Below are 13,351 nucleotides of genomic sequence, written 5' to 3'. Positions count from 1 at the left end.
AGAGGAGACAAGCGATGATATCCAAACCCCAGACAGTTTGTGTGCCCCTGCAAGGATCCCTCCCATTTGGCAGGAGGCACTTGCAGCTCCTGTCACGGGGCATCCCCACCATCACCATCGCAGCAGCTCCACTCCCAGAGCCGCAAAGCCTTCTCCGAGCTGCAGCTATTCTATGATGCTCCATCAGCATCCTCGTCGTCTTCCTCCAAGAGCTCTTCCTCATGGGATTCAGACTTGGCATCATCTTCCACTGGAGAGAAGAGATGCAGGGCTGCAGTGGGAAGGGGGGACCCTGACCCACCAAGGGGAGGAAACCCCCCCCCCCCCCGGCTGCACGCACAGCCAGTGATCCCACCCCACACCGGGAGTGGGACACAGACACCATCCCACCCAGCAGCAGCAAAGGGCAGAGCTGAGCATTGGCATGGACCACCGCACCAAGCCCGTGAATGCAAACAAGCACTAATTCCCCCCAGACCAGCAAATCCCTCCATCCCCGGGGCAGAGCAGCCCTGTTGAGGGCAACAGGTGCCACTAAAGCCACCGTGGGACCCACGGAGCATCCCCAGTGCGGCCCCCAGCCCACACGCTCACCCTGGCCCCGCAGCCGGACACTCACGGGTGATGTGCTGCCCACTGAGATAGACCGGCCCAGCTCCACACTTGAGCACGAAGGTGACGGGAGGGACCAGCTCCAGACCTTTGAGGCTGATCTGCAAAGAGTGGGAGCTCAGAGCCCCCCAGCCCCAGCCTGGGGTGAGACTATCGCCCCATGGCCAGGGGCTGCACGCCACGCGTTTGGCTGCCCTTACCATGGGGAGCACCGAGGTCCGCAGCGCCGCGATGGGCACCGGCTTGTGATCTCCATAGGTGTTTTTTGAATCAACGGCCACCACGTGCAGCTCATCCCCGGCGTCAGCCCCCAGGCAGATCTGCAGAGCCAAGCAGAGACCCCGTGGCAAGGAGCCCGGCCATCAGCCAGCCCCACTGCTGGGGCACAGCCTGGCTCCCACGGGCTCTTTGGCAAGCCTCGGGTCTCACCGTTCTCAGCAGGACCAGGTGCTCCAGGAAGTCATCATCCTCCTTCACCACGCAGCTCCGGGTGCCCGTGTTCAGCTGGCAGCCTGCGGGGACACGACATCGCCCGTGCACGCCTGTGCTGCTCCCCCCGCCCCAGCCGAAAGCAAAGGGGAGGCTTTCCCGAGCGCACACACCATGAGAGAGGAAATCGCGCCCCGTGCACCTGCCCCGGCCGCCCACAGGACACGGCCACTGTCCCCCCACTCACTCCTGCCGTCAGGTCCGTACCCCACAGCGCAGCGATGGGCCTCTCCTCCAGCAGAGACCTGGAGAAGGGAGAAGAGCTGCTCATCCTCCACAGCAGATCCAACACCGGCAGCAGGAACCAGCTCCTGGGAGACAAACAGCAGAGAAAACAGCATTCAGCTGCTCCGGAGCAGAAGCCCAAGGAAGAAGTGTGACTTTGGAGCACGGAGAGCAAACTACCCAGTCCCAGAAGCAGGACAGCAGCAGGCAGGCAGCTCACAGCGGGACAGCCGCTGGACCAGCATCGCTGTGGCGAGGGCGGCATCGCTATGTGAAGGATAAAACCATCTGGGGAAAGGAAAAGCCGGTTAATCACCTTTACAGGCAAAACCAGCTCTAAGATCAGGACGAGCAGCCCCCCTGCAGCACGGGGGCACCGTAAGCAAGGGCAGCACAGGGTGCTCCATGCACCCTCCCAGCACAGGGCAGTTTCGGCTGACCAGAGCAGCCAAAGCCTCAGGGAAGCCTTTAGTATGGAGAGAGCACCGGGAAACCTCCAAATGCCGCACTGGCACCAGGGACTCTGCCAGCACCAGCGGTTAACCCGGCTGCACAACCCAGCACGGGGTCTGGGGTGGCAGAGGGAGCTGCCCCCTGCCCCACACACAGCAGAAGCCCCCAGGGACCCCTGGACATGCCCCTGCCCATACCCAGCCAGGGAGAGCAGCACCAAGAGAGCACACAGCTCCTGCACCCGGCGCCGGCTGCTGATAAAGAGAAGGGGGGTCCCGAGGGAGGTGCAGGTGGGAATGCAGTGCAGGTGCTTTGGGGGGGGGGCAGGTGGCACCAATGCACCCACCACCCCCTCATCACCACACACCCCCCAGAAGGACCTACAGTAAATGAGGAAACCCGTCTGAGCCAACTTTAGCTTGATTAGAGATGAGGACATTAGCCTCCCCCCCTCCCTGGCACAGTCCCCCTTCACCCCCCACCCCGGGCTTGCCCGCTGTTTGGGAAGTTACTCATTAACACGGTGGTTCTTGGGGGGCTAATGAGCAGCTCCTGGGCTGGTGTCGGACTGTGTCCCTTCAGCGGGTCACTGAGGGTACCCCAGAGAGGATGAGGCCATGGGGGGCTGGGGGACACACAGGACCTCCTTGTGCTTGGGGTCAGCTGCAGGGACCAGAGACCAGTCCCCCAGGAGCCCTCAGAGCCACCGAAGTGAGTTTGAAGCTCTGAAATGGAAACGGTCACCGAGAGCTGTGCTTTTCTCTTTATTTAGTGATTTCGTGCTTGCTGCGTATTAAAAGCAAAACGTGCCAAGGGAGGATCCCGGCAGGGGACACCCCCGACACCCCGGTCCCTGGGGCTGCAGCCGGACCCCGCAGGCTCTGTGTGGGAGCTGGGACTTCTCCAGCACCAGGAGGTGGCACTGGGCCACTCTGCACGGGCTCCCGGTGGCCAGGACAGCTTGGGGGCCTGTGGGTGCAGGGGGTGCCCCGAGCACCATCCCGGCGTGGGGCTCTGCCTCGCCCAGGCGAAAGTTCACCCTGGTAAAAAGCTCCTGAATTCTGGTGGGATGGCAGTGCCTTCATTCTGGTGCGTTCCCAGGCTGGCAAACCCCCGGGGGGCACAAAGCTCCCCTGGGGGGCACAGGGCTGTGCCTGGCCCTGGGGAGGGACAGCTCTGCCCGCCCTTTTGGGGTGCGGGGAGACGTGGCAGGGCTGGGGCTGGCACCACGGCACGCTCCGAGCACAGCCTTTCCCTGCCTGCCAGCCTCAGCCCCGGCAGCCCAAGGGGGGGACATGCACCCCCGAGCCTCGGGCGGCCCCACGGGAAGGGCAGGTGGAAGCAGCATCCCTCTGCTCGGCACAGATTCGAAGGCATCGCAGAGTTTGGAGGGTTTATTTCACACAGCGGGGGGGGGGGGGGGGGGTGACAACACACGACAAAACAGGACAAAAACTTTACAGTCAGTCACCGCGACATATTTACAATCAACATCATCCCCAAAAGGCGCCGCGCGGCAGCGTGGCGTGGGCACAGCCACGAACACGCGCGCCCGTCCGTACACACGCCCCGAGCTCTGCTCGCACCGCAGGGACTGGCCCTGCCGCCGCTTCCCACCACGCCGGCAGCACAAATCGGTTTTAGAGCCAGAGCGAATCACACCCTGCCCTCACCCCCACTGCCCTACGTACCCCGACCGTGCAGGGGCCTCGGGACGAAACCCCCCCTCCTACAGCACTCCCGCCTGACCCCGCTGCTGCTCCTCCGGCTTCATCTAAACAACCCCCCCAGTCCTGAAGGGCACGGAAACCGGGACTTCTGCCCTGAAAGGAGAGGGAGAAACAGGAGGAGATTTGACAAGAGCATAATTCACATTTTTTTTTGCCCAGTCCCCCCTGCTCAGAGCTCCCCTGGCTCCCCTGTGCTTTTCCTTTGCTAAAGGTATTGCTGTGGCTCCCGGCATCGCGCCCAGCCCTGGGAATGCCGCGGCTGCGGAGTGGAGATCCTGGAAAGGGCTGGTGCCTGCAGGAGGCTCTTCTCCCCTTCTTGACCGGCTGTGCGAAACCCGGCTGAGCCCGGGACGACCAGGTCCTTTGGGAGAGCAGAGCCACTGGCCACTGCATCCCGATGCCAGCCACGCCAGAAGCACTCCCGGGCTGGGAGCTCGTCCCCTGTCTGCGCAAGGAGTGCAGGCACGTCCCTGAGGCTGCGCTGCCCCTTGGCGAGCGGCTTGGGAGCTTCTTCCCAGCTGGCTCCAGCTCTCCAGCATCAACGGCACAGAGGAGCCGGCTCCTCGGACCCTGCTGTGACCGCGAGCACTCCCGAGGGAGAGCCCCTCTCCACTGCGGGTAGGTGTGTGCACCGGAGGGTCCTTCCAGCGCCGTCGCCCCCAGCGCCGCTCCTCCGTCCCCTTCGCAACGCCCGGCCCTGCAAGAGGAGGGTGGGATGTGATGCAGCATCACCCTCCGGGCTCAACCCTCGCAGCTGCATAGGGACAGGGACCCAAAGCCACCGCCCCGGGAGAAGGGGGAGCAGCGGGCACGGAGGGGGATCCAGGACTGGAGCTGGGCAAAAAGCACCGTGCGAAGGTCTGGAGCTCCAGCAGCCCGTCAGCCAACGCGGGTTAAAGCATCCCGGGGCAGGCGGGGAGGTGTCAGCAGATGGCCAGGCTGACGCCAGGCTCACGTGCCCGAAAGCGGGCAGCTGCCTGCGGGCCGGCCAAAGGCTGCGCTCCCCCAGGGAAGGCAGTGGCCAACGCGGGCAGAGGGATGATCGCCCCGACCCCGCCGCAGCGCTTGCCAAGGGAAACACACTCACTCTCTTCCCGGCTCTCGGCTGCTCCCAGTCAGATGGAAGGACCCGCTGGCGTCTCTCTGCCGGCAAACCTTAAACAGGAGAGCACAGCGCGTGAAGAGCCCAAACCTTTCCCACAATGTACCGTCCCGTGTTCCTGGGATGGATGAATCCTTCCCCAGAAGGACGCGACTTGAGAAAACACTTTCCAGCACCTCTTTCTGCACATTGCTGACAGCAGCTCTGCCTGCGAGTGCTGGCAGGAACCTCTCCTGCCTTCAGGTGACAGGAGGGGTTTTGGACCAGAGGAAACTGGTTAAAATCCACAGTAGCCACAATATTCAAATTTTGTCACAGTAATAAAAAACTCGGGAAAAACCCCACCCTGTAATTTGCAGAAGGAGGTGTAAATCCCCGTAAGGGTGCAGGCAGCGGGCTGGCAGGGCAGAGCCCCAGCACAGGCAGCGCTGCCAGCCCTCTGCCCTGGCACGGGGCTGCCGGCTCCGGGAAGCCCATCTCTGTCCGCAGGGCTGACGGCAGCGAGGGACGGAGTCGGACGAAATAAATTCCCTTCCCAGAATTACACTCTGTCAGAGGGCAAAGCGACCCACAGAGCCCAGGCTGGAGACAGCGACCCCCTGGCTGCCCTACTGCAGAGGGGGTCCCCGTGTTTCCCTTCTTTAACAGAAGAAAGTGGGAGCGGGGGGAGAAGGGGGCAAACCCCAGGCTCAGGGACATGTCCCTGTTCAGCTGGTTTGCTTCCCTATTCACCACCAGTGTTTTCTTTACCCGGGGACAGCTGACCCTGTCCTGGCGGGCTGGGGGGCTCCCAAGGAAGGGACAAGGTGGGACTGGGCTGGGACCCCAGTTCTGCAGCCCAGTGAGGGGGGCAGGGCTTTAGGGGAACCTAAAGGCAGAGGGCAGCCGTTCCCAGCCCTGCACCCCGGCACCTCTCCCACACACCCCAGGCACCGCCTGCCCCACGGCTCCAGGGTCTGCCTTCCCTCTGGCTCCGTGCTGTGCCATCACACCACGGCCCCGCCATCAACAGCGCCCCTGGTCGCACCCCAAAGGTCTGGTCCCCCAGCGGCCCCCGAGCAAGCGCCCGCAGGTACCTACTCGTCAAGCTGCGAGCACAGCGTGGTCTGGGTGCCCTGTGGCCGGGACTCGCCCAGGGGCCGCTGCCGGTGGCCGCTGCCCTGGGACAGGCTGGTCTCCTCCGTCTGGCTGCTGCAGTGGCTGCTGCTGCCGCTGCCCTGAGCCTCGCCGTCCTCCCCGGGGTGCCCGGGGGCCGCCACCTTGCTGTCCTCCGAGAGGCCCCCTTGGGGGCTGAAGGCACAGGGGCAGCGCTGCAGGTCCTGCGAGACAGCGTGGAGCCGGCGGTCGGCACGGCGCGGGCAGCACAGCAGCTTGCGGAAGGCGCTCCTGAAGTCGGGGCTGCGGCAGTAGATGATGGGATTGAAGGCTGAGTTGATGTAGCCCAGCCAGTTGAGGAAGAGGAAGAGCTGATCCGGCACCAGTGGCCGGCAGAAGACCTTGATGATGTTGGCCACGAAGAAGGGCAGCCAGCAGAGCGTGAAGGTGCCCATGATGATGCCCAGGGTCTTGAGCGCCTTGTGCTCCTTAATGGCCAGCAGACGGGACGGCCGCCTCCGCCGGCCGCTCCGGGAGCTGGGACTGGGGGGCTCCTGCAGGAACCTCACCTTGTCCTTGCCAATGAGCTGGACGTGCCGTGTGGCCACAGCAAAGACACGGACGTAGACGAAGATCATGACAAGCAGGGGCACATAGAAGGAGATGGTGGAGGAGATGATGGCGTAGGTCATGTTGGTGACAAAGTCGCAGCAGCGTGGGTCGTCGTAGCAGCGCACCGCCTGCTCGTCGGCCCCGTCCCGCCACCAGTGGTTCATGATGGGCAGGAAGGAGATGAAGGCAGAGATGGCCCACACCAGGCACACCACAGCCCGTGCCCTGCCCTTGGTCACCAGCGCCTCGTACTGCAGCGGTGACGTGATGGCGAGGTAACGATCCACAGCAATGGCGCACAGCGTCTCGATACTGGCCGTGACGCACAGCACGTCCAGCGAGGTCCACAGCTCGCACACCATCGTCCCATAGGGCCAGTGGCCGCTCAGCAGGATGGTGGCCCCCGGCGGCACCACCAGCAAGCCCATGATGAGGTCGGCACAAGCCAGCGAGGTGATGAAGACGTTGGTCATGGTCTGCAGCCGCGGCGTCTTGGCGATGGCCACGATGACCAGCAAGTTGCCGGCCACGATGACCAGCACGGTGAGGCTCAGGGCGGCCCCCACCGCCCACTGCCTGCTCAGACTGGCCGCCCCGCTGCAGTTGCTGCCGCTGCCCAGCGCTGCCGCCCCCCAGGCGCTGCCGTTGCCCGCGGGCAGGGGGGTCATCTCGGCCGGGCTGGGGGCACCCCCGCTCCCTCCCCGCGCACCCCGGCCCGGAGCCCCCCGCCGCGCTGCCCGCGGCCGCCGGAGCCCGCAGCAGCCCTCGGGGCGGACCGGCGGGGCTGCAGCGGGGCCGGGCTCCCCTCCGCGCCGCTCCCCGGACCGCCGCCGGGAGGAGGAGCCTTTAAAGGCTCGGGGCGGCCCCGGGCTGCCCCGCTCCGGAGATCAATGAAAGGAGAGAGGGCTGCGGCACCGCCTCCCCCCCGGCCGGGCACCCCCCGGCCCGCCCCGCTCCCCCCGGCATCCCCACCGCGCACCCCGGGCCCCCGCCCCTGCGCCCACCGCCCACTGCCCACCGCCCACCGCCCTGCGCCCCGGTCCCACGCCGTCCGCCCTTCTCCTTCTCCACGCACCCTGCGCCGTGCCGTGCCCGCACCAGCCCCTCGCCGGGCACCCCCGTCCGCCTCTGTGCACCCCTCGCCCGCACCCCTCACCGTGTCCCCCGGTCCTTCTCCACGCACCTCAGCATCTCCCCCTGCGCCCCGTGATCTAAACTGCTCGCCCTGCGCCCCAGGACTTTGCTAGGAGCCCCTCACCATGAGCCACTCTCTGTGCGCCCCTCACCGTGCTCAGGCTTTCCCTGGGCAGGACAGGCTGTCCCTGGTGGGGACAATGACACCCCTGTCCCCTCCACATCAGCAGAGGGATGGCAAGGTGACAGCCCCGCTCCAAAAGACGACATCCAGGGCGTCTCACAGCCATTATTTCGCTTACACATGCATTGCCCAAACCCCCTGCCCAGCTGAGGGAGGAGAATGGGCAGACCTTTGCTGCTCCCCTTCCTGCTCTCGAGTGGGTGCTGCTCTTCTGGAGACCCCCACCCACATTTCCTTCTCCACTCACACATGGCAGCAGGGAGCCACGTCAGACTGGAGGGCACTGGGCGGCTCCAGCAGCCTCTGCCCCATCGCTGCCCCCAGCTCCGCTCCTCCTGTAGGCTCCTGGGCAGACTCCAGAACGGGTAATTTTTTTCACTATCAGCTATTTATACAAATACTGGAACTTCTAAGACTGGCGCTCTCCAAATATGGCATTTTGAAGTTTCAGCCAAATGGGGGAATGTTGACAAAGAGGAAAAAAGATATGTGTAAAAAATTATCCAGTTGGCATTTCTTCCCATTCATGAGCTAGCAAAACACAGTCCCGTTTTTACAAGCTTGGTCTTTACAAGACTGTTTTGGTTTTTCAAAGCAGTCAGATGAGGGCTTGATGCAACCCTTCTTAGCTCCCAGCTCTGGCATTAATTGCTGGGTTGCACCGAGCCCTGGACTTGCTATTTAGAGGGCAATTTGTCCCTCCACTGGAAGGACACATGGCACAAGCCAGATGCACACAGGAAAGTCATCGTCTTTTTAACGTGGCTGCACGTGCAACTCCCGCATGTGTCGGCACATGAAGTTGCAGCTGGAGTTTGTGTATGAAAAATAAAGCAAGAGCATCTGTGGGAACGTCCATGGATAACGAGGGCATTGCGCTTGGCTCTATGGAACTGGCAGAGACGGAGCACGGGTGCAGGATGCCCGGGTCTGACAGGACCCTGCTGGGTGACCGGGGGCTGGTGGCTCTCCATCCTCCCCTGTGCTCCCCATCCTCGCCTCTGCTCCCCCATCAGCCCAGCGTGCGCCCTCGCAGCAGAGCTGGGCTCTGCGCTGGCTCCTGGGCACCGAAAGGGCTGCAGGGCTCAGCCCCGGGGGTTTTACAGTGTGTCCTCCCGCAGATGGACCTTCATGGCATGTTCAGACCATCTCCACACCACCCTGCCCTGGAGAGGAGCGCTCCCACCACGTTCAAAGTGAGTAACAGACACACCGCCCACGGCGGGACAAACGGGCAGGCTTCCCCGAGGTGCCGAAGCAGGCATCCGAAACACCGCTTCTGACGTTCTGAAGTCTTCTCTCTGGCACTTAAATGAGACTTTTCCTCCCACTCCCCGCCAGGAGAGCTCGGAGCCCTCCTCCCTTCCCAGGGAGCCGACTCGACTGGGGAGAGGAAGGGAGAGTCCCAGGCATTTCATCAAGGCAGGGGAAGTAACGTGGCTCAGTATCTTTGTCCCAGTTTTACAGCTGGAAAAGCTGAAGCACAGAGATGCTGCGTCTCGCGCAGCCCTGACCCCCACCCCCTCTGCTCCACAGCCTCACCCCGCGCCCCCGCGGCGCTGCAGACCCCGGCTGCGCCCTCCAGCCCAGGGCTGAGGCAGCAGGAAAGCATCCTCTCCCCTTGCCCGTCCCTGTCCCTGCCTCCGGCCGGGAGCGCTGGCCCAGCTCCCCACCTGCACAGCCACCGCGGGCAGGGGGAGGCAGGGCCGGCCCCAGGGAGACCCTACGGGGGAGCGCTGCCCAGCGGGTCAAGTGGCTGTTTAAAAAACTCTGGGAAAATATGTTTATGCCGTGGATCAGAGCAGCTCCTTTGGCTGTTGCTGCAGAATAAACAATGGATATTTAAAAATACTTCTTTGTACATAGAGGGAGAGTCAGGATGGATTAGGGAAGATCCCTACTTGGGGAGAGCTGGGATGCAGGGAAGGAGCAGTGCACATGGAGCCCACGGATGTGTTTGGAGGGAGGAAACAGACGCCGGAGCTGGTCCCAGAGAGATCCGAGGGGACACAGGGTCTGCCTGGTCGTGGAGTTCGAGGGGCGACATGGGCCAAGAAGTAGCACCTATGGAGCCCTTTGCAGAGGGGGTTTAGCAGCTCCTGGAGGATGTCTCATCACGGGGCATTTCCCCTGCAAACAGAGCCAAGCACCAGCGCCACAAGCCCACAAGGTCCCGAATTCCTCCCAAGGCAATGCTGAGGGCAAGGGGCTGCGCAGCCGCCTGCGGTGCCAGGCTGCCCCATGCTGATGCCCAGTGCTGCCCTGGCAGGGAGCAGGAACCGTCCTTTAGACCAGGGGAGGAAGGAGCAGGAGCTTCCTCCTGCAAGGAGCTCAAGTACCCTTTTGGAGGTTCCCAGGGAAATAACCTGGGATCATTCCGAGACAGCTGGACGCAAGCCCACCTTTCTGCAGCTGGTGCGCCAGCGTAGCCCCCCGTGCAGGGCCAGGGGAACCTGCCTTGGCCAGCGCCGGCGTCCTGAGCCTGTCTCAGGTGTAAATTGCTCTCCCTGATCTTAAACAAAGTTTTCGCGCGCTGGCACTCCTGCTTAAGTGGATGTGAAGCCCCTGCACCCCTTAATCCCTGTCCCACAGCCTTATCCACCCCAGCCAGGCTGCATGCACACAACATCCTAATTAAGTGTTTCAGGTTCACACATACGGCTCTGGTTCTGCTAATCCCCCTCGCCGAGGGCGCGGGTGAGGCATGATCCCAGACATGGAAAGCGGATAAATCAGCGCCTGGCATTTAGCAGATAGAGGGGAGCTTGTGACGGCTGCAGGAGCTTGGCAGACGTGAGCTCTGGCTCCAGCCCGCTTAGGGGAAGGGCAACGCACTCCGAGGGGTGACGAGCTGGCGTCGGTCGCAGCGTCAGCGCTGCAGCCTGCCTCGGGGCTGCAAAGCGAGCCAGAGACGCGGTGGAGCTGACCCTGTCACCTGCAAACTGGAGAGCCAGACCTCGTCCAAACCAGAGGAACCCCAGCGTGCCTGTGCGGATATGCACGGGGATGAGCCCGGCCAGGGCAGGACGGATCGTTTCCATCCACCCGAGGGATGACTCCAGCCTGGGCAAGTGGTGCACGAGCCTGTGCAGCGGCAGCTGGCGGGGAGCAGGGTACCAGCTATCAGATCCCTGCCCGAGCTCCCGTGACCTGCCACCTCAGGTATTAAGCACAGTTTTAATCCTCTGTCCCTCATGTTCAACTCATAATTGCATCTGCGAGCTCACTAAAGCTGCGCTGGGCCCAGAGAGGGCAGGCGGGTACCGAGCAGGGGCTGAGGCTCGGTGGGAGGAGAGGAGAGATGGGGCAGCAAGAGGCAAGCGCCAGCTTTGCCTCCCAGCATCACTGGACGCAGCGCATTCAGACTCTGCCAGGGCTGAGCCGGGCTGATGCCACACCAGGATAAAACAAAAGCTTTTTATAGCTGGGAACTCTTGCTGTCTCTCCCCTGGCACGCTGTTTGCATACTCGCCGTTACAGGACAAGTGATAAAAACCAGCACACGGCAGGAGTCACAGCGGCATCGCTGCTCACTGCCATCACTGCTGCAGGGACACTGACGGCAGGGACACGGGCATCCCCCTCTCCCCGGGGTCTCACTGCTCTCCCCTTTGGTTCAGCCTTCCTCAGCTTCCCCATGGCGGCAGAGGGTCAGGAAGCAAACCCAGTGCAGCAAGTGATTGCACTGAAACTGCCGACAGAACGTTTGAGGGGTTTTTGCCTGTCCACCCCCAGCCCTTCCGCGGAGCGGGATTCCCCGGTGCAGGGAGCAGAGCTGGGGAGAGGCACACTGCACCCAGAGAGATGCCGTTCAGCTTTGCACCAGTAAGAGCCCGTGCCAGAGCCCCTCTTGAGCCAGGCTGGTGTTGCAAAGCGTTGCCCGTCCATGGAATTCAGAGCCAGAGCTGTGCTGGCGCAAGTCCCCAGCCCAGAGCAAAGGGCAAGGGCAGCCAGAGACGTTCACCACCGCAGCTTGGGAGAGCTGTGAGCCCCAGCACCTCTGGGATGGGCACCACATCCCTACGGCCTCATCCGCATTCGTTACCCCACCATGCTTCCAAAATAAGGCTTCCCAAGAAACCACGCATGCTCTAGGAATGTGACAGCACCCTTCCTCCTGCCTTGCGTGCCCCAGCCAGAGCAGCCTGAGCGGCCCCTCAAGCTCTCAAGAGCTTTGAGATATGATTTACTCATGGAAACTCCCAGGGAAGCACCCAGGCAGGTACAGGGCAGCAGGCTCAGGCTCTGCAGGCAGGGGGGTTGGAACTCAATGATCTTCAAGGTCCCTTCCAGCCTAAACCGTTCTATGATTCTAAGCTGAGAGCTGCCGATCCACATCACGTAAGTCCCACCAGCCCAGCACCCCGCAGCATCCCCATCTGCACGAGGGCCCTGAGCAAGCCCTGCCCAGAGACCCCACGGACCCACACCACCCCGCAACGCTGTGTGGGGCTGATGACACATCCCCTCTGCACCCAACCCACCAGGGCTCGGAGCCATCCATGGCACAAAGCCACACACCGTGTCACTACCTGCGCCGGAGCAAGTCACCAGCCCCTGCAAGGCTGCCACCAGGGTCCCACCACCTCCCCAGCCGCTGTTATTCCTCCCTCCCGCATCCCTAAATGCCTCCCAGGTGGATGCCCGGCTCAGCATTAACCCCCTCCTGCCGGGTGGGCTGGCATCACCCAGGGGCGCGATGGGGCTGTCCTGTCCCTGCCCACACACCCAGGGACATGGGGGACACCCGGGGACAGCGCAGGAGGTCAGTGAGGACCATGTGATGCTCTACCCTCCGCCTAAGCAAGAGCTGCTCAAGGAGCATCGTTTTACCCCAAACTCCTGTTAGCCGCCCGGAGGGAGCCCGGGGCTCGGCGGGGTGGGCACGGGGCCAGGCCAGGCACTGGGCTTTTGGCAACGGGTCCCGCTCTGCCTTTAATGTCCGCAGCGGTAATTAGTCTGGGGTTCTCGGCACTGAGACTTCAGGAATAGTTTCCATATCGGATTCACGAATCTCGCTTTGAAGTTGTTTGGGATTATCTGTCATCATGTTTCCTTGTCAGCACATAAACACGCTGTGATGAAGCTTTAACCCGCTGGGTACTGCCTGTCCCGGGGAGGCTGGAGGAAGCTGTACATAAACTCTCGGCACTATATAAACTCTCCTTCCCCGGTAAATGCAAGCGCAGCTCTGGGACCCACAGCATCGCGTCAGCCGGGGCTCAGCCGCAGGCAGTGGCAGGAAGGGAAAAATTCTCTGTGTCAGAACAATAAAAAACAATAAAAATGTGCTGTTTCACTGACTCTCATGCAAGCTGCCGGCTGTAGAGTTCGGGGTGGTCAAGGCATGCTCGATATCCTGCTGTACCTGCAAGGGGAAACATGTTTCCCTTCGCGGGGCAGCGTATATCGCACCTTCATGGGGGTTTCAGCAGATGCTTTGTGCTTTGCGTCTGGGGCAGCGTAAAACCAACCCCAAGTCTCATAGCTCCTTCGACCCGGCTGCTGCCCTAGCGCAGCCCCCGGCAGAGCATGGGGGGTAATCCTGGTGCCACCCCAGCGCTGCCACCCCGCTTTGGGGCAGCAGCGGCGGGGACGGGAGCGTCCCGGCAGGCTCCGAGCTCCCACGTATTTGGGAGGGCGAGCGGCCATCTCACACGCTCACATCCTGTTTTCCAAGCGAAGCTCCTGGGAGCAAATGCATCGATAATGATG

At 62.8% G+C, this 13,351-nt stretch overlaps 1 protein-coding gene across 1 annotated transcript; it reads right to left on the bottom strand.

Moving 5' to 3' along the window:
• Positions 1 to 170: 170 nt before the first annotated feature.
• ADRB3 (adrenoceptor beta 3) lies at positions 171 to 6,986 on the bottom strand (the record flags this gene model as incomplete). The annotated part of the gene is made up of 6 exons (XM_082495713.1): positions 171 to 250; positions 620 to 713; positions 813 to 932; positions 1,042 to 1,124; positions 1,309 to 1,412; positions 5,692 to 6,986. 6 exons carry the CDS (start codon positions 6,984 to 6,986, stop codon positions 171 to 173), a joined length of 1,776 nt encoding a protein of 591 aa, XP_082351839.1.
• Positions 6,987 to 13,351: the final 6,365 nt, after the last annotated feature.

Source organism: Vanellus vanellus (genome assembly GCF_965231255.1).
Source record: "Vanellus vanellus genome assembly, chromosome: 26".
NCBI lineage: Eukaryota > Metazoa > Chordata > Aves > Charadriiformes > Charadriidae > Vanellus > Vanellus vanellus.
This window is presented reverse-complemented; position numbering and strand designations above follow the sequence as displayed.